At 42.6% G+C, this 20404-nt stretch overlaps 1 protein-coding gene across 3 annotated transcripts; it reads right to left on the bottom strand.

Moving 5' to 3' along the window:
* Positions 1-430: 430 nt before the first annotated feature.
* On the bottom strand, positions 431-20201 carry pcdh10a (protocadherin 10a). 3 transcript variants are annotated; one of them, XR_010165778.1, is made up of 5 exons: positions 17113-20201; positions 15583-15641; positions 14937-15043; positions 2343-3846; positions 431-1545 (listed from the first exon to the last, which is right to left on the bottom strand). XR_010165778.1 is itself a non-coding variant. In XM_063882764.1 (5 exons), the coding sequence occupies exons 1-5, from the start codon at positions 19657-19659 to the stop codon at positions 1492-1494; spliced, it is 2928 nt and encodes a 975-aa protein (XP_063738834.1). In that variant the 5' UTR covers positions 19660-20201; the 3' UTR covers positions 431-1491. The 3 variants fall into 3 exon arrangements, 2 of the variants coding, with proteins under 2 accessions (XP_063738834.1, XP_063738832.1); XM_063882764.1 differs by having other exon boundaries at positions 3686-3846; XM_063882762.1 differs by having other exon boundaries at positions 3463-3846.
* Positions 20202-20404: the final 203 nt, after the last annotated feature.

The following is a 20404-nucleotide window of genomic DNA, read 5'->3' on the forward strand; positions in this document are numbered from 1 at the left end:
GATATCTAGCTCGATTGTGATAGCCCCCCGTTCCTGTACATGAACACATAGTCTGCTAGTAAAAATACACAACAGGCCAAAACAACTCAACTGGTGTCTTTGCTACACACAACAAGGCCCATCGTCTGTCAACGGTGAAAAGTAACAATCAAAAAAGAACATCAACTTAATCCTTGGTTGGTGCGAAGGTGTTTGCTTTCTTAGGCAGAAGCATTCCTCCTCGATTTAATCCATACATGTCTTGATTTTGTAGCACTTGGTATTATTAGATTGAATGACAGTATGAGGTGTAGAAACTAACCAATGGTTACACAGTTTTCAGAAAAAAGTATATTGTATATATATATAGTTATATATAGATTTATATTCATTTATAAGCTTTTTAAAATAGCACAGTAAACACTTTGCACACATGATAAAAACCACTGAGTGTGTCTGATTGTTTATGTATAGGCCAATGGCATCAAGGGAACCATATCCTGGTAAAGGGTCATTTCACTTTCTCTGCAGTCAGCTCAGGAAGGAACTGTTAGTCACTAGATTAGACATGAGAACATTCATTTGTGATGTTTTATTGAGAAACTGAACATGTTGATTGTTTTCTTTCCCTTTTTTTCTAAGCAGTGTTAAAATCTCCTTCCTGAAGTGGCTAAACTTGAAAGAGGACTGAACCGGGCTCCTGACAGCATGTTCCTGTCTGTAACAGTAAGTTGGAATACTTTAGTCTGCACACTTTAACCACACAGAAAGAACAACAGAAACAAAAAAAAGAGAAGTTATATAAAGACAGTCAAGTCAAAAAACCGGAGATACAGAATTTTATAGTACTGCACATCATCTCTGCTCGTCTCCTTTTCCTTCTTTTTTATTTTCCTCGTGTCTTTATACCTGTACAACACCTGATCTCTCTCCCACTATGTCTAATCATCTGCTCAGTTTCTCACTTCCTCTACATTTTTTTTACCCCACACAGTCTCTGTACAGTTGGCTTAGTGGTGACCATAGAAATAGCTAAAGGGCTCCGTGTGACATTGGTTGAAGTTTGTACAGAAACTTTATTTTTCTTCATCATGTAAACAGGCACACACAGATCTCTAGAGGCTAACTCCTCAGTCCAAAAGAAAACAAAAAACCCACCTCGGTGGGTTAATGGGTCCCTCTTCTTCAGGTTTTATATTCCTCTGTCCATTTCAGTTCCTCTAATACGTCTGCTGATGACTTAATAATTTCACATGTTGAGTTTTTCGGCCCCAGTCTCAGTCCTGCTGAGAGGAATAAGGCCTTGGATTGCTTCTCAAAATATCTTGAGGTTTACAGCTACTCAGTATTTAGTTCTTCTCTTCTCCCTCGGCGACCACTGCCAAGGCTTTGTTACAGTTCGCCACCCAAGATAATGAAGACTAACCAAGGTTGCTTTTGTCCAGGGTTACTGTTTTTGTAGTTTTATGTTGCTGTCTCCAGCATCAGTGTTGGTGGTTTTAGCACAGAAATTCACGCTGTCTCCGACAGGTCTACGTGGAACGAGCTAGCAAATCCTTTTGCGGGCTGAAAAAACAGAGAACACACTTGTTAAGACAAATGGCACCCGATCCCTCGAGACTCTTTGGTGACACAATCGGCTCGAAATACCATCTCTTGAAGGATACGTGCCACAAAGGACTCTCTGTGAAGTTATTTATATACCTTAAAGGCTGGTCCTCACAGTTTTAATGGCAAACTAATTTGGGAATTGGGTAAAAAGCATGTCCATCAGTAAAGATAAACGTTTGAAATTTGGTGGCTACATAATGCATGCTAGAAAATAAACAGAGCACTAATTGCTTCATTAATTATCTATAAATGGCTCATTAAACATTTATAAACCCTTTATCAAGGCAACCCTGGTGATCAGAGCATCGCCAAAGTCAGTAGTAGCTTGCGGTGCTATTTTTAAAAAGTAGAACATGATGCCAATTGGTTAATAGAGCTGCAGCCTCTGGGACTATTCCCATGTTTTTTTCACACACTGATGAACAACAGAACCTTTCCAGTTGCAACGGTTGGTCAATTTATTTCAAAAAGACCTGGAAAGATGGATGAAATCAAAAGAGTAAAATATGAGACGATTAAAGTTATGAGTTTTTTGGACAGAGCGAGTATGAGTGCATTTATCCTAACGCCTTCGAGGCAGACGAGATGAGCAGACGCGCAGGCATCTATATTTGGAGCATAGCACGCTCTAGCACCTAAAGGCTAAATACAAATTATTTTCCTGATGTGCGAGAGGAAGATTGCTTAGGTCTGTTGGCTAAGTCACAAACAAGGAGTAGGGGGGAAAGCAGGTTATAGAGCTTATTGTTTACCTGAGAGACAGTCCACAGCCAGCATGCAGTATCATGGAGGATGGTGGTTAACATGGTGGTGACTTGACTGGAAATGACTTCTCTACTGAATGTGTATATCGAATCCATTCCCCACTCTTAGAGCTAATAGAATATTCATGTAATGAGGAAGCTTGGAGAGCAATTGACATCTACAAGAAATGTCCTGCCAATGATTCCCATTCTGCATCTTTAGAAATGCCATCTCAATTTAATTCAAATGGATATCAATACCTCTTATTAGCCAAATTACGCCTTCCTCATACTTTAATTGTTTTCGTCCTTTCTTGCACACAAACTTGTGTACGTGATATTACCAACTGAAGAATCTTGACCTCAGGGTTCACAGCCCAACCTCACCAACCATTCTTTATGTCAGGTATTGATTCACAGGCAAGCAAGTATAGATACTCGACACTTCCTTTTTAGAACAAAATGGACTTCAATCCTTGTGAAAAAAAGAAGCGTGGGTTGTGTGTTTCACCTTTCGAAGCTATTCAGTAGGGAAGTCATCGTGATCGAGCTTGTTGTTGAACAAATGGAAAAATATGTCCTTTACAATGAAACGATCTATCTTTGATTTCCTCTCTATAAACTCACATGATGTTTTAAACAATACATGCCATTTTAATGGTGCGTGAAGTGTGCTTGTGTTGCTAACCTTTACTTGTATGAGCATCAGATAAAAAGGCTTATTTGGGGGGGATTTCAGGGGGAATTTAGAGAAGGAAAAAGGGGCCACAGCAGTTTGTCATGAGTCCGATTGAAATTATTTTATTATAAATTACATGTTCACAGAAATTGTTAAGGGTTAGGATAGGGTAAGGTTGAATTTCTCAAAGTGGGTTTTGAAGGATAGGGAGTTAGCAATAATGGATTTCATTTTACATTCAACAAAAAAAAATCATAAATTACAAAATAAAAAGCATTACAACAAAACATAAAGCTGTGTTAAAAAAAATCTTTATAAAATAGAAGATACGCGACATGTAAAAGTCCCGATCAGAATCAAAAAGGAAGATTCATGGTCCCCGAATTTAGTATCTGTTCTGGACCAGACCAAAGTCATAAGGTCCCAGGGAATTTTCATACTGATACTCACAGAGAAAGGTGGGTTTGTATGGTAGGGTCCCCCTATCATACTCTTTCCTCTCTAGCGTGCTGGAGCTGTACTGCTGCTGTTGCTGATGGAGGTGATGGTGAAGGCTTTGGTGTGACTGTGACCTTTGACCGTCCTTGCCAAAGGTGGAGAATGACCTATCGTTGGACGAGGCGGTAGACGAGGTCATGGTGAGTTGATCGGAGAGGTTGACGGAGGAGGGTACCTCAGTGTCGGGCAACGTGGCGTCCATGCCGGGGACGTGCAGGTTGCTGCGGTAGTCCGGCCCCTGGCGCCCGTCGGACGGCACAAAGGAGGGCATCCAGCAGCGGTCGGAGTGACCCAGGGCCTTGCACTCCTCCGTGCAGTTGGAAAACAGGTCAGCGCCTGCAGTGAGGTTACAGATCAGGGTAGATGGAAAAATGTGAGAGCAATGGCCGTCGGGAGAGTTGGAAATGTGAGATCGCATAGATGTAAGGGATGATAAGTAAGAGGGAAATTTAAGAGAGGAAGAAGCAGATATTTGGAGTGGAAAAGGCAAGATGGAGGAGATGAAGGAAAGAAACCAGAAGAGAGAAAACAAGTTAGTAATCATTTGCCAATGTTGCGAGCCAAAAAAGTGCGGCAAAAGCTATTCATCAAAGAGACAAGGCCAACATTGATGAAACAAATTGTTTGTTTTCCTCTTCAACTCATTCATTCCCAGTGAAATGTGCAATCAAAGTGATGTGAAAACATTTCAAACCCCCCTCTCCATATCAACATCCTCCAACTCACAATTGATTCCAAAACACCTCTAAAAGAGATAAAAATGTGAATCCATATCCCATCATCCTCGCACACACAAAAGAAAAGCGCTAATTCTCGCAAGAAAAGCAACAAAATATTTACTAATTGCTTAATCACGCTCTTACAGCAATCATCCCTATGCACACCGACAAAGTGTGTAATTGCCACGGAGCTAATTCCAATGATAAAACGAAGAAAACCAAAAAATAAAAATAATTAACATCTTTAATCATATCATACAAAAACCCACACAGTCCTGCAATTGGAATAAAAGAGGTAACAGTTATGTTAATTACTTTATTTCAGAGAGAATAAAAGGAGAGTACCAGAAAGATTAAAAAGGGGAGAAAGGACCAGGAGGCATGAACAGTCATCACTGCAATGGGACTCTACAGCCATTTTTTACTTGTGCGCTCATCGGTTTTGTAGTTATTTCCCGGTTTTCCAGTTATTTCCCGGTTTTCCAGCAGAGCCATGTGGGAAAGCATGGAAGGATCAAAGCCGAGACGAGTAGTTTAGGGTCCGAGGAGGAAAGCGATACATCAGCGAAGCCGAAAAGGGAAAGAAAGAACTCCAGAAACTAGACAATCTTTAATCTGTAATTCCCCGAGGGCTGAGAGGCCTTCAGATCAAAGGGTCCATTTACACAAATCTATCCTACTGATCCATTCCACTGATAATGCCACTGTACCTCTATAACTAAAAGCAGACGGGCGCACACACAAACAATGTAATGTGAGCGTATAAATATCAATAGATATTATGCTACAGAGAAAGATAAGTAGAGTGTGTATCACTTTTAATAATCAGAATGAATCAATCCGGCCATCCCATTGAAGTAACATGATAACTGAACCCTATGAACCCTTTCAGAATAACTTTATGGCATTTTTACTGTGCTCCTGTTTTATTTCACCCATTGTTGCCTTGTTTCCCTCAAAGGAGATCAGCTTCAAATGGGGGAAAGTGAAAAAAAAATAAAAGATTATATTGCAGTTATATCGTCATTAATCATAAAAAAAGAAAACAGATCTCTGGCGATGATATATAGCGTAATTGTGATGTTTTTTAATTTGACAGGGGTGTTATGAGGTTCCCTTTCTACCATGTGATATATGTTTTTGGCAGCTTCACCATAAATTGCAGCTTTTGGTAAATAAATTAAAATTCCATCTACATTCTTCTTTGTATGTATTAACACCTTTTTTTAGAATCTCAACCACATAATGGGTTACATGTACGGAAGGATGCCGAGTAAAGAGATACTACAACATTGAAATGTTTAAATGTTTCACTTTTATGTTGGTATTTCTGTCAGAATACGTACTGCTGCTCTATTGGTGTGTCTAATTCAGACATAAGCTTGTGTTATTACCGTGTGCGAGAGAGACTCCATCTTGGCGGAACTTTGGGATTTTAGCTTTTGCAGACCATTTACATACACAAAAAACATCTATAACACACGACAGGAAACCCCCAAAAAACAAACTGATATTTAAATAAAACTTGTTGCGGCTTTATTGTGTCTCTCAGGCTATATGCAAACCTGCAGACACATGCTTTTTCAGGCAGAGTATGTGTTTCAGATAGAAACAAATAGTCTTTACTAAAGCCAGTTGACAATCATAGCTAGAACTTAAATCAAAATGAGGCTTTAAAACACATGCAAATGCAGCGTTACCTACTGTCTATATCAGGAAAAAAATACTCTTTATTTCAGGCTTGGTTAAAGTATCAACAATTCAGAAAAACATTATCTACTTGTTTTTCTACTTTGTAATTATATTTTGTGAAAATGATTATGGAAACTGTAATGAACATTTTTGTCATTATTTTGTAAATGTCATTTTAATACAACTTTAACTAAAAATACAAATTCAATTACCTTTATTTCTAGGAAGTATATTGATTTATCTGTATTATATATATATTTTTTTTTTTTAATTGGTCCAAATAAATGCCTTCCTAATATAATGTAATACCAGAACAGCGACTGAATATAAAGGCAAAACTAACCTTGACTTAATTTGCTATAATAATATTACAAGTTATAACTGCAAATGTCATCGGGTCCACATGTAAATACCATCTATTATTTACGAAAGCACTGTCAACACACTGTCTAAGGCCTAATGTTGTGTGCATCGTGTGGATCTAATCGAGTTGCTAATTCAGGCCTCACAGGGAGCCAGACAGGCAACAAAGACTGTGCCGTGGCCAGAGAGCCAGAGGAGACACGAGTCTCACAGGCAAGGGACAGCAAGGTCCAAACAGACAGGAGGTGGGTCACAGATTTCACAGACAGAGACAGCAGGCGGAAGAATCAGCAAGACTGTAGGAACCATAAGGAAGGAGAGGGGAGACCCGGGCTATCGCAGATGGAAACAGCAATGGCCAGAAAAGACAGGGGGAGACCCAGATGGGCACGAGAGTGGGGTTACATAGAGGTGGGATGGGAGGGAGATACATTTACCGGAAATAAAAAATAAATCTCTAATTAAACATTATCTTTTATGTCTTCTATCATATGGAAATATGATAGGGTTGGAGAACCCTCTAATCTAACTATGCAGGGTCATGTGACGCTGGAGGCTTTTTTTTCCGGTAAGATAATGACAAGTATAGATGCAGAGAAAGTTAATTTATGCTTAAACTTGGATAGAGTTAATTACGTCAACAGAGGATTAACAGCACAATCTTGTTTTCCTGTGGGATCAATGGAGACTACAATCTTGTCTAATTTTAAATAGCTGCATATAAGGACAGACAATTACTTCTATTTTCTATCTTTTGTATTTGTAAGGATAGTTGGGGTTGTAAAAGTATGAGGTGCATATTTGCATCTTGCGCATGCTTTATTGTTCAAAAAGTACTTTATTTTTCTAATACTGCCTGAGCCCAGTCTGCTCTAATTGGTTAGCTGGCTGGCTGTTGTGATCAGTCAGACCATGACGAAAGAAGTCTAATGGGGGGCATTTCAGGCAGGGTGGGAGTGTTTGGGAGAGCGAACGTTGGGATTTTAGCCTTTGGGCACCTATATAGGCAATACAAGAAAGAGGAAACCCTAAAAAGCAGTATAAAGCCTCTTTAAATCTAACCCTTCCCTCTGTTTTCATATGCCGCTTGGCCCCTGGAAGCAGCACCAGTCATTGCTTTTGCGGCCAAATAGTTTGTTTGTTTTTATCAACACCTTGCATGTTCAGGTTGTGGTTCAATTGTAGCTCGATTTACAAGAATTACTCTGGGACTTTAGAACTTGAGTGGCGTTAACTTGCATTTACCCTCCAATTCACCTCTGGAAACTAATGTATATTTATGGGTCTCTTAAAAGGTCTGGGGGCTTATAAATCATAGTATTTTTTTAATTCCCACCTAACAGTTAGCCTTTGGCCTTTTAATGGACCTTCCGGCAAATTAATGTCCTCCTCGGACACACAAGGGTGTTGACCTCGGGCCCTGCAATCATCTCTGTGCTGTTGAAGTGAAGATAAAGCGTTCCATAGACACAGTGCTTACGCCTCAAAATGTGCGAACAAATAAGCTGAGAGACCCAGGAAAAACCCAGACACCCAGGTGCAAAACTAAACGCACATGCAAGATAAAGAAACAGAGTTAATGCCGAAGGATTAAGAGAAAGCTCAGTTTGTTCCAAATTTCTCATCTCCTAGTATATTATTAAGCAGGGACAAGGGGCGTATTGTTCTCTGGAGATGATGTATAAATATATTCTGCAGTAAGCACTGTTAAATCAAGCCCTGAAAAACTTTCAACTTTCAAACTACTCATCAGTCATTTGTTTGGCTGTCGACTCAGTCTTAAAAAGCCATCGACATCGACACATACATCTGTGGACACACTTAAAAATACTCTCTTGATGAGGGGATATGTAAATGTACACAAGCTAACAGACAGAAAGGCCATGTGCACATGACACCCGGTGGCTGTTGATTCCCTTGAAGCACCTTTTTCTTCCTTGGGCAGGAAACAAAACAACAACCAAAAAACGGTGACTGGCAATGACAGGCCCTGCCAGCAGCACCGTCTCTCATCGTGACCTCATCAGGCAGGGAAAACCGACCCACACACACACACACACACACACACACACACACACACACACACAACACACTGGGAGATGAAAAGGACGACGCCACTGAATGCAAACACAATGTACTTGCTAATATGCATTCAGCACTTCTGTTCCTTTTTTCCCAATTACATCCCAGAGTGTTTCCGAAATCCCAAGTCGATGGGATTTGACTCATTTTTCTGCCTGACATACATCCAGCCACTGCGAGTGGGTAAAACAAATCCGAGGGAAATCATTAGCCCCATGTTTGAATACACACCATGTGAGTACATGTCTGCTGCAATCAGGTCTGTCTCTGACCCCCCCCCGCTTTCGTCTATCTCTCTCACCGTCTTTTGGTTATTTTCTCTCACATTCAATCCTCTCTACTTGGTTCTTCCTGTCTCTTTATCTCTTCTTCCCTCAAAAAAAACATCCATCCCCCAGGTAGAGGGTGTCTTCTATCCATACGTCTGTTTTTCATCTTGTCCTCCACTCTTCCAGAGAGAATACAGACACACAACATCAATATTTGGACAGCAGCTCAGGCTGGCAGAGGAGTAGCATTGCTTTCTTACACAGGTTGGCCTGTGAGACTGTGATGAGCAAACCAGAGACCTCCCAGGGCCAAAACAGAGCAAGATGGCTCCCACCATATCCAGTGATGACAGTGAGAGAAATAGTTCCGACTCTCGAAAAGGCAGATACCATTTTCCATTTTTTGTTACACAGCTCCTGAGTTAGGAGGGAGAGCCAAGATGGCTGTTTGCCCTAACAGTGTCTGTTTGATTAATACGGCCCTTTGTAACGTAGGAGCAAAGATTGTGGATGACTACTGATTATTGATCTCTAGTTTGTACGCTTTTCATCACTTAGGAAGTGGCAGTCAATGTCTAAGACAAAATCTGATCATGACTTAGCTCCCCATTAATGGTAATAGTGGTATATTACAACATGTACTGTTTCTTAGTTTTGGCCATCAATTTGAACAGTTCTTGGACTGGTAGTCTGTTTTTCAATATGATCACAGAAACACTAGTGGTCCCAATTTCCATGAAACTTGCTTGAAGGGTCTAACATGGGGCAAGGAAGAACCCATTGTATTTTCCATTGGATCCATTGATGACTAAAAAATACAGATGTTTTTTTCACTTGTGGACAGAGCCCCGGCGAAGCATTCTCCAAATGCCCTTTTAGTTATACCATTGTACTGGTCAGTAACGAGTAATTATGACATTACTACAACTAAAAACATATCAAGAAATCCCAGTTCTAAGCCATATATATCAAACCATATCCAAGCCATTTACGTCTTATACACAAATCAGTGGGGTGTTTCTATGAACTAAAGTTTATATCGTAGCACATAATAGGCATGTTAAGTCCCATAACTTCTCTAAATATGTTTTCTACGTTTTTATTTAACCTATGTTAGCAAACTAGTTACAACAGACACTGATCACATATCTTAATCCCAATGGAGAGTGTTGATACCTAAAGATCTAAATCATGTTATTATGAGGTATAGTTGAGTACACCCGAAATGTTATTAACAATTATACTATTTTGTCTATATTAAAAATGTGAAAAAGTAAGCCCATGCGGGAATTTCTTTAATTACGATACTCTCTAATATCAGGTTAGAGAAAGAAGTCTGATTGTATAGAAGACTTCATTTAAATACCTCAGTAAACTTTTTCCTATGATTTTAAAGTATCAATTGCTATAGTTTCAAGACTTCCAAATACAGTACGATGTTAGAATAGGGTATGCTTCAGGGTTAAAACATAAAAAATGTGATCAAAGTTGTAATGATGTGTAATTACTGTTGCCAGAATGTATACATATGTTCACATGCATGTAAGTTTAGCATCGCAGCACGTCTGGAGCAGATGTTCACTGATGTCTGAGCAGAAAGGATGATATGTATGTTAGTCATGGCCAAAGCACGATTACTTCTGTCATGACTGCCTCACATTCAACTAAATATCCAAGGACTCAGTGAAAATACAACTTTTTCTTTCTTTCTTTTGGATCTCATGTTTTCAGCATATTTTAGGCCCTATTCAAAAAGGCTCATGACTTCCTTTTCTTCCATTTTCAGAGAGGAACGCTTGTGTGCTATTCAGTTCCTTCAGAAAGCTCAGCCTATTCATACCATGCACACATTCAGCCATACACTCGACGAGATGTGTCAGTGTTTTGCTAATCATTACATTAATGGGTTTTGGTTTTTGATTCATTTCCACACAGAACTCAGTAAGTCGCAGTGAATCGACTCCTCAATCGACCTTAACCGCGTTATGAAAAGGTCATGTGATATTTCTTGTTTTTTTTACGTGCTTTGTTTGAGATAAGCAAGTAATCTAGGCAATTAGTTAATCAAATTGATGTTGTCGTTTGTCTGCTGTGACTTCCATTCATATTCAACCAGCCAGCCAGTTTAAAAGAAGTGGTGACATACTAACCTGTAACAGTCTTAATGCGAATTATTTTTTTTAATAAGGCAATGTTTTTTGTATCCATTTTGCAGTTATAGATTTTCTCCTTCTCAATACAAATTGAGATACTGAACTTCTTGTTTGCATCTGCTTGTGGGCTTTTGGAGTCTTGAGTGGGAACATTTACTTTCTCTACCCTTTAGAAGATGTAGCTACTTTTAAGATGTTCTGCTCCTATTTCTCTTATATGATCGTAAACCAACTATTTTTTCTTTTTTTTGGACCCCTCGTCTTGGAAAAAAAGCAATTCTAAGACGACACATTGGATTCAACGGTTAAACAATTGATCAGAAAAAATAATCATAACACATATTGATGTTTATCATATTAGCTAGGTGCAGCTTTTAACTGACATAATTATTATACAGTGCAACTGAATATAAAGGTTGTCCTTTGCATTCCGCAAAGTTTTCATCAACTTAGTGCTTTTGATATTAATCTAAGACTATTATTCTCCATATAATTGATGAAAGAGTCAGGGATCACAGCCTCCAGTTTTCTCAGTATCTATGGCCTGAGAGGAGTGTGTTTCAGAACCGCGTGTGCTAAATTCGTCTGACAGCTCACTGACATGGGGAAACTGCAACACGGTGCCCGCCACTAATTCATAATCAGCCATCTAATACACCGTTGCCACAGTGATTTAATTGTCCCATTTGTCACGGCTGTTGTTCCCACCACAACAAACGTCACGATAATGATAATTTCCAGTCTGCCACCCGTCACGCAGCCTTCCACATCTGATCGAACGTTTCTTAGGTGCCAATATTCTTTTTTTTTTTCTCGCCAATGAATATTTAAACCTCTCTTATCTGTCACCTTTTTTTATTGGATTTTGCTTACTCATTCTTGCCACCATCTCTTATTAGGTTCATGATGGGAATTAAAGAGGTAAACCAAGTCTTGTTTGGATCTAAGAATAAAAAAAGGTGTTGGGAGGTGTTGCAGTCGATCAATAGTGCTTTGGCTCCTGACACAGCGGTACCTCACTCCAGACATGCTGCTTTCAGAAAAGCCATTTGCCCACTTTTTTAAGGTATCTGGTGATATCCAATCCTCACAGGCAAGCGTCCCTTTGATTTAAAACCACATCAGGAGACTTATTTTCTAAAGTGTCAGACGAGCGGCCGAGCGGGAAGCCACGGCAGGTGTAGTTGATGATATGCCAACTGGAAATGGTTTTCCCCTTGATTTGAAATATTCTGAGGTGCACCAAAAGGGAGAGTGTGCCGCGCTGGTCCCATGAGGAAGCCTTCTCTCCAGCCCTCCTTTGATAATTGCTATGCAAAGGTTCTAGAATGAATTACTGATCAGCCGAGTGTTGCGGGGAGCCAACGTGTGGGGGAGACAGAATGAGGGATGAGACCCTGCCACAAAACCCTGAAATAGAATATGTGTGTGTGTGACAAACACACATACACAATGGGAGTGTGTACACACTGTTGTCGCAGGCTCTGCATATGTGTGCATGTAAATGGCCACATCCATATTTACTTATGCAAACGCTGCAGAAATTCATGGCAAATACATGTGCCATACTTAGTTTTTGATCTAAGTCAACTAAGATTTTTTTTTTTCATCATTTTTTTGTAATGCTGAATTATTAGAACATAGTTGGTAAACATGATATTTAAAATGGTGGGCCATTACATAGCTCACTTGGTAAAGCTGGCAGTACATTAACTGGAGTTCACTCCCTGTTGCAGCGGCAGGTTAAAATCTGGCATTTGGTCCCTTTACTCGTGTTATCACCCATGTGCACTTTCATATGGTCAGATGTTTTGTATTTAAGGTTGTAGTTAGTGTTCTTGCATGATTCTTTGTGGAACAACTTAGTTTTAGAAATGCTGTTGATTAAGTCACTTGATCCAGACTTTTGTACAAAAAATGGGGCGAGGTGTTGGGTAGTGTGGTAGTCTTTCAGTCGTAATGGCCAACGGTGGGTGAATGTATGCTTACTGAAGCGAGTGGCACACTGCTCTGTATGAATGGGGTGTGAATGTGTGAATGATGACGCATTTTGAGGCGTCGTAAAGACTGGAAAAAAGCTGTATAAAATACAGTCCATGTATCATTCAACTGATGAATTAGTCTTCAAAATCACATGTTAGTTGACTAATCATTTATTTAATTGTGGACAGCTTGATATGCAACCAGCATGAATCTCCTTTACACACAAAACACACCAACATATCATGCAACCCACAGGAGCCAAAAAATAATATTATCATCCCTATATTAAAGGATAGGCTTGTATGCCTGTATAGAAGCAGTTTACAGTACTCATGGCCAAGTGCCAAGCACTAGCTACCACTCTATCTCTCTTTAAACTGAATCTCATTTAAGCTTTCCATAGCCCCACCTCAAAGGATTCAATACAGACATCATCACCTAGCCTCGCTTTCTCCTACACAAAACACACACAAGCGGATTACAAACAGGTATTATACGCCTACATATTAATCCAGACAATGGCATACCTTTATAGACACACATACACACATACACACACACACATACACTCCATCTGGTTTTGCTGTTTACAGAAGTATGTGAAACTCAACTGTCCCTCTTTCCAAATACCACTCGCTAGATATTACCTCCCATGGAGCGATAAGCTGTTCTCTTCTAAATCCAACATGATGAACAAATGTTGGTTTGCTCGTCAAGCGAACAGAGTACAGAACCAACTGGGTACACTCCACGGCCAGTGCCAAATGAGTGCCCTTGTAGCCAAATAAAGCTGGGAAACATGTTAGCGGTTCATTAATATGGTCTTTTAAAATATGAGAGGAAACCAGTTAGAAGGAGTTCACAGCAATACTTAGCATAAGATATGTTTTAAAGGTTGTTTACGATGCAAATTCAAAAAATCCATCTCCTTTGTTATAACTTGTCTATTTCATAAAATCTGTTTAAAAAATAACTCACATACAACTCAGAATGTATGATTAAATGCCCTTGTTAATATTTATTTCACAAAAACAACGTTTTCTTCAGCGATAAAGAAGCAAGCCTTTTGGATTTCTTCCAATTCTGTATTTCAGGCTCGCACAGATTTGACCTTCCAAGCCTGCTTTATCAGCGAGGTCATGCAGTGACACTACCAACGCTGCATATCGGCTCTCTATTTTGGCTCGGTTCATTAATAATGTCAAACACCATGGAGCCTGATGAACACCATTCACTATCCTACAACACCTGTCTAATCCACTCTATTTGTTCTCCCAGCACTGATAAGATATTTGGAAGGCTCTGATCTAGACAGGGGTCTTACTGCAGCCACGTGGAACAATTCCTCAGAAGGAAAAGGGCAATTCAATACGGAATGAGATTTCATATTGCTCCACTTTTTGTCTGACTCCACTTCGATCAATAAACAGGTACTAACCTAATCGAATTTTAGAGAGAACAGGATGAGACTTGTGATAAAACCGAGTCTAAAAGGGGGAAAAAAGTACTGCAATGTAAAATGTAAAAAAGAGTAAACAAAGCTGAAGTGCGAGAAATGTTCTCTAATTCCAACATTTTAAGTTTGCCTTAACTTGTGCCAAATCTGCAAAGATGTTGCCAACAAAACAAAGAACCCAAAAGCTGCTGATGTCCTTGCTCAGCTGAATCTATAACCAACAAAGGCAGTACAACATGCCGACTGCGAGGCTGATTGAAACGCATCTCATTATATCAATTTAGCTCCCAAGCCTTTATCCTTTCACTTGAGAGAATGTATTGATTTGTGCCACTAAAGCACTAAGGGCCTCAAACTGCCTCTCTGTGAGTCGCTGTCCTTTCAGCACCACTCGGTGTCAGAAAGAGAGAAAGGCACAGAGGGAAAAAAAGGAAAAGTAGATCTCTCCCAAATATTCCTCCCTTTCATCCTGGTGTGAAATACAATCAACACCTCTGGGGCTCGCTCATACCAGGCAGGCAGCGACGCTGGGGCCCCGGCATTCACACTCTCTCAAATTAAGGAAATTAAAAACCACCGGTCCGCACCACAAACTCGGCATTATCCCATTCACAATCGCAAACACACTCTATGGAAACTGGAAGATCGGAGGGTGTATATGTGGGTAATTACAGTGTAATTGTGTCGGTTTGGGTGGGGTTGGACTCACCGGCAGAATGACCCCGGTTGGTGGCATCGTGGTCACTGTCGCCCTGTTCGCTGTCGCCATGCCCGCTGTCTTTGGAGCTGACTATGTCTGCCTCTTGGAATGCAGAGCTGTAGGAGGTGGGGGTGGAAGGTGGTGTCAGGAAAAAGAGGGATGAAAATAATGGAGGGGTCAAACACAGAGGTCAAGAGACAATATTGAGAAGGGGTTGGAAGAGGGGAGAGGATGATTAAATGAAGGGGCCAGAGAGAAAGAGAACCAGAAATCAACACTGCGTTAATACAGTCACGGTGGCCTTCAAGAGGCGAAATTGGATGTTTCACATGGCATGTAATGAAATCCAGCATTAGAGACGTAATAGGCCCTGCTCTGTCAGTTATGGGACTGACGCCAAATTGAAGATGAACGTTATGGAGGCATTGGGAACCATGTAGCCTCTCAAAGCCACAATTAACGATGCGGAGTATACGGGACTCACACTGATGGATGTAATATTCAATTTTATAGATCTGTGAATAGCCTGAGCTCCATGACGCCTAGTGGATGTTACAGGTCCTCTGGTGTGTGGCTCACTAGGCTCGGCACGTTGGTAATAATAACACAGTGTGTGTGTGTTTGTGTAAGTGCTGAGGTGTGTGCTTTTGAATACCTGTTGACACGTCTAGGCCGGTCCACCAAGTAGCTGAGTTCTGCCCGTTGGTGTTTCGTCTAGAAAAATCAAACACATTTGATTACAGATAATGCTACATACACACAAATAGGCAGCAATAACAATACTACAGTGTAACAGTCTTCAGTACAAGTACAAATCCAAAAGTACTCATCATGCAGAAAATCCCATTTACGCATAACATTATAGTACTACATTATAATTATTGATGGATCAATTATCACTTTAATGATGCATTTAGTTCAAATGTGGCTAATTTAAATATACTGCTTGGTAGCTTAACCCTTCATTATTCATCATTATGCATTAATTATTAATCATTCAAAACTGCAATGTAACTATAGCTGTCAAATAAAATGTAGCGGAGGATATTTGCTTACAAAATATAGTATAGCAGCTCAAGTACCTAAACATGCTACCTTAGTAAATGTATTTAGTCCAATTCCACCACTGATTTGCATCCTCATACATTGGCTGTCAACGCGTTAACGGTGATGGAATGAACTAGGGGGAGGAAGCAAGAGTGTGTGTGTGTGTGGGGGGGGGGGGGGGGGGGGGTGTCAGTGCGCGCATCCACTCGGTGAGTGAGTGGGCGAGAGGAGATGGGAGCAGGGGAGAGTGGGTTAGGGGAGGCGACTGAATGCGTAAATGATTGAGCCGCGCGACGTTGAGACTGAACAACCTTTGTTCACGGTGCTGCCGTGCAGGCCCGTGCGCGAATACATAACGCGCAGCAAAGGCAAGGCTGTGTGTGACTGGCTCCACTCCAGCCCCGCAGCGCAATCAACAAAAAAGCTCCTCAAAAAAAGTCCACAGCTCCCCCAAGCAGAACGCACACCAAACAGGGCTATCAAGTCCCCCTTCTCTCCGTGCTGATATACGTGCAGCCCAAACTTTATAACCTTATAAGATTAAGAATATATCAGCTGCAAACGACTGTGCTTATGAGGGTTAGTTAATTAAGGCTTCTGATGTAATCAAACTGTCTTACAAGAAGCTTGGTAATTGTCTAAACTAAAATGAGTGTGCATTTTTTATTTTTCCATTTCAATTGAAATATGAAAGAATGTTCTTTCATAGATGCTGTAGGTTCACTATGGTCTGGAAACACAGTTATAGGTTGTAACTTTATTAAATGGATTTGTTTCAACCAAACACAGAATAACAACATCTCTTCCAACTTTACCCAAAAGTCAAACTCCCTGTCATACGACCCCCAAAGGTTGATCTGATAGCACCTCTACCGCGAATGAAGCTAAAAGGCCACGCAAGATTCGAACATTGAAATGTCCAATCACCATTACGCATGACAATGATTAAAGGCCACTGAGCAGGACAGCCAAGTCAATAGCAGATACCCTCTCGGGACTTGTGTTGCGCGTGACCTGGGTGGATAACAAACTTTGACGTGAAGCAGACACAGCTGTGAATCTCTGTAGATATGTATGATTTGGTTTGAATTATGGGTGTTTTGCACTTTCAATGGTGGCTGATTCATGCTGCTCTTACCTCATTAGAGAGGATGCTGCCGTTGGATATGATGTCCGGCTGCTGGTCACTGTAACCTGTCACTATGGCGCCACAGGGATTGGTGTGATCCGTCTCAGTGCTGCGGGAGGGACTGCATGGTTTCAGGAACATCAGATCCGTTTTGGCCGACTCCGGGGTCAGACACACCTGATAGCAATAGGAGTTCTGGTTCTGGTGGTGGTGGGAACCGAAACCCCCTCCCACGCCACCCACGCCAGACTCCTCCACGGGCACCTGCCCCACGGGCCCGACCCCTGACGTAACGTTGGTGCTCTGGACCAACATGATGTCGGATTTGCTCAGCTTCTTCTGCTTCCGGCCGCGGGCCTGCCTGCTGCAGCACGAACCGCAGCACAGGCAACACTCTCCGGCTAGTAGGCACGTGTACAGGTTGAGCTTCTTGTCCTTTTGACAGCGCACGGCCAGCACGATCATGGCCAGGAGGAAGATGAACGACACAGAGCCAAGGGCTATGATGAGGATGAGGGTGAGGTCAAGGGAGGTCTCCTTCGCCTTGGAGGCCGAGCCACGGTCCCCACTGCGGCCCTCCACCACGCTGTCCACTAACATTACGCTCACACTTGCAGAAGAGGAGAGAGGGGGCTGCCCGTGGTCCCTCACTTCGATGAGAAGGTCGTAGAAGCCCTGTGGGTCCCTCTTAGGGGAGATCCTGCGGGCTGTCCTCAGCTCCCCCGTCCTCCAGTCCATGCGAAACATCCCCATCTCGTTGCCCCGCAGAATGCTGTAGGAAAGCCGTGCGTTCTCGCCATCATCCGAATCCATAGCCATGATTCGCGTCACCAGGTACCCAGGCTCAGCAGAGCGGGGCAGGTGCTCTTTGGCTGTGCCGTTCTTACCGATGGGGGCTATGACAGTGGGTGCGTTGTCATTCTGGTCCACTATGATTACATTGACAGTGGCGTTAGAGAAGAGCTCGGCTGCGCCACCGTCTTTAGCCTGCACCATGAAACTAAACTCCTTCAGCAGCTCGTAGTCAAAAGAGCGGAGCGCGTAAAGGTAGCCGGTGTCCTGGTTTATGGATACATACGTGTCCACGGACATGCCCTGTATGTCACACTCCAATATGGAGTAGGTAATGAGAGCGTTTTGTCCTATGTCAGGGTCCAGGGCGCTCACAGCGTGAATGAAAGCCCCAGGCACGTTATTCTCAGTCACATACACATCATACACAGCCTGCGTAAAGCGGGGCGCGTTGTCATTTTCATCCGAGACGTGCACTTTGATAGACTTGCTGGTGGCAAGCGACGGCTGCCCCTTGTCTTTGGCGACCACGGTGATGGTGTAGGAGTCTGTGTTCTCTCTGTCCAGCGGTCCGTCCGTAACGATGGTGTAGTAGTTCTTAAAAGAAGATTTGAGTTTAAAAGGAACGTCTCCTAAAATTTCGCAGCTCATGTGTCCATTCTCGCCAGAGTCCCGGTCTGAGACGCTAAAAAGTGCGATGACTGTGCCCGGGGCATCCTGCTCGCTCACGGACTCGGTCACAGTGCTGAAACCGATCTCCGGTGTGTTGTCGTTAACGTCCACGAGTTTCACCAGCACTTTGCAGTGCGCGGGCACCGCATTAGCCCCCATGTCTTTAGCCTGGACGTAAATCTGGTGGGTGCTGCTCTCCTCGTAGTCCACCTCTCCCGCCACCTCTATCCTACCTGTCCTGGCGTCAATGTTGAATAGGTCCTTTATCCGCGGGGCGTTGTGACTGCTGAAAGAATAAACTATCTCCCCGTTTTGTCCCTCGTCAACATCTGTGGCATTGAGCTGGATGATCAGAGTTCCCACGGGAGAGTTTTCCCGCAGGTTGACAGAGTACACTGACTGGTCAAAGGTGGGCGCGTTATCGTTCGAGTCCAGAACTTTAACGACAAGGAGAGCCGTTCCTGTGCGCTGCGGGATGCCCCCATCCACAGCCGTCAGCACGTAGCGGTGCACCGCCTGCTGCTCCCGGTCCAGTGGCTTCTCTAGAACCAGCTCTGCGAACTTGTTCCCGTCACTCTGCGTCTGAACGTCAAGGTAAAAATAGTTATTGTTCGTGATGGCATAAGTGCTGAGCGCGTTTGTGCCCACGTCCGGGTCGAAGGCGTTCTCCACCGGGAAACGGGTCCCGGGGATGGCACTCTCCGATATTTCCACGGAAATGTCAGTCTCCGGGAAACTGGGTGGATTGTCGTTGATATCCATCACTTCTATTTCAACACGAAACAGCTCCAGTGGGTTCTCCAGAAACACCTCCAGGTGCAATAGGCACGGGATGGTTTGCTTGCAGATTTCTTCTCGGTCGATTTTCTCCTTCACCACAAGCGCTCCGTTCTCTAAGTTCACCTCCAGATAAGGTGTACGCGAACTGGGCACCGTCTGGAAACGGCGAGCGGAAAGTTTGGTAATGTCCAGACCCAAATCCTCTGCAATATTCCCAACAACGGAGCCAGGCTCCTGCTCCTCTGGCACGGAGTAGTGTAGCTGAGAAACAGCTCCATGCAGGATGGAGAGAAGGAATATTAACCAAATCATCTCCTCTCCCTCTCACAAAGTGCACTTAAAGACGAAAAAAAAAAGTGTTATTCCTTTTTCTTACAAGAAATGAGCATTTCCCATTTCCTCTGTCCGCGAAAAGGCAGTGAAATACACAGCAACAAGGCTGCCCGATTGTGAAATTCCTCTCCTGTGCCTTGGGTCAGTGGAACATTGTGTTGTTTCAGCTGTGAGAAGCACAGCCATTTGATCCGAGCTCCTCTGTTTTAATCAATTCTGCACCGGTCTGTGAGTTTTGGCGTCAGCGCAAACATTGCAGGCTGCAGCCAGGACGCATAGCCAACACTCCCTGTGCTCAGAACAGACAGCCCCTTCTTCACACAAAGTCCCAAAACAACATAGGAAATTCCACACGAGTAGAGAAAAAAGCAGACGGCAAAAACTCCTGTTTTTACGCACTGCAAATCTACCACAAATGCAACTTCTAAATAGAGCCTCGCGACTTTCTCTCCCTCTATCTCTCTCTGAGAGCATGTAATCACTGCGCCTAAGCGCTCAAAGCGGATGATGTTTGCAGCTCGGCTTCTGTAAGGCGACTGTGAGCAGCGGGGTTGGTTTTGCGCACAGCTCCTTTCCTCACCAGCCAATGGTATGCTCAAACACCGGCTGTAATGGCACCTGATTGGGGCTCCGCGACGCCAGCCACAGCACACACCGGGCCCCTCATAACAAAACCAGTTAAGTGCCACTGCGCTCCTCTCTCTTCTCCCCTCTCTCCTCCGGG

Source organism: Eleginops maclovinus, chromosome 5 (genome assembly GCF_036324505.1).
Source record: "Eleginops maclovinus isolate JMC-PN-2008 ecotype Puerto Natales chromosome 5, JC_Emac_rtc_rv5, whole genome shotgun sequence".
In the NCBI taxonomy this organism is placed as follows: Eukaryota; Metazoa; Chordata; class Actinopteri; order Perciformes; family Eleginopidae; genus Eleginops; species Eleginops maclovinus.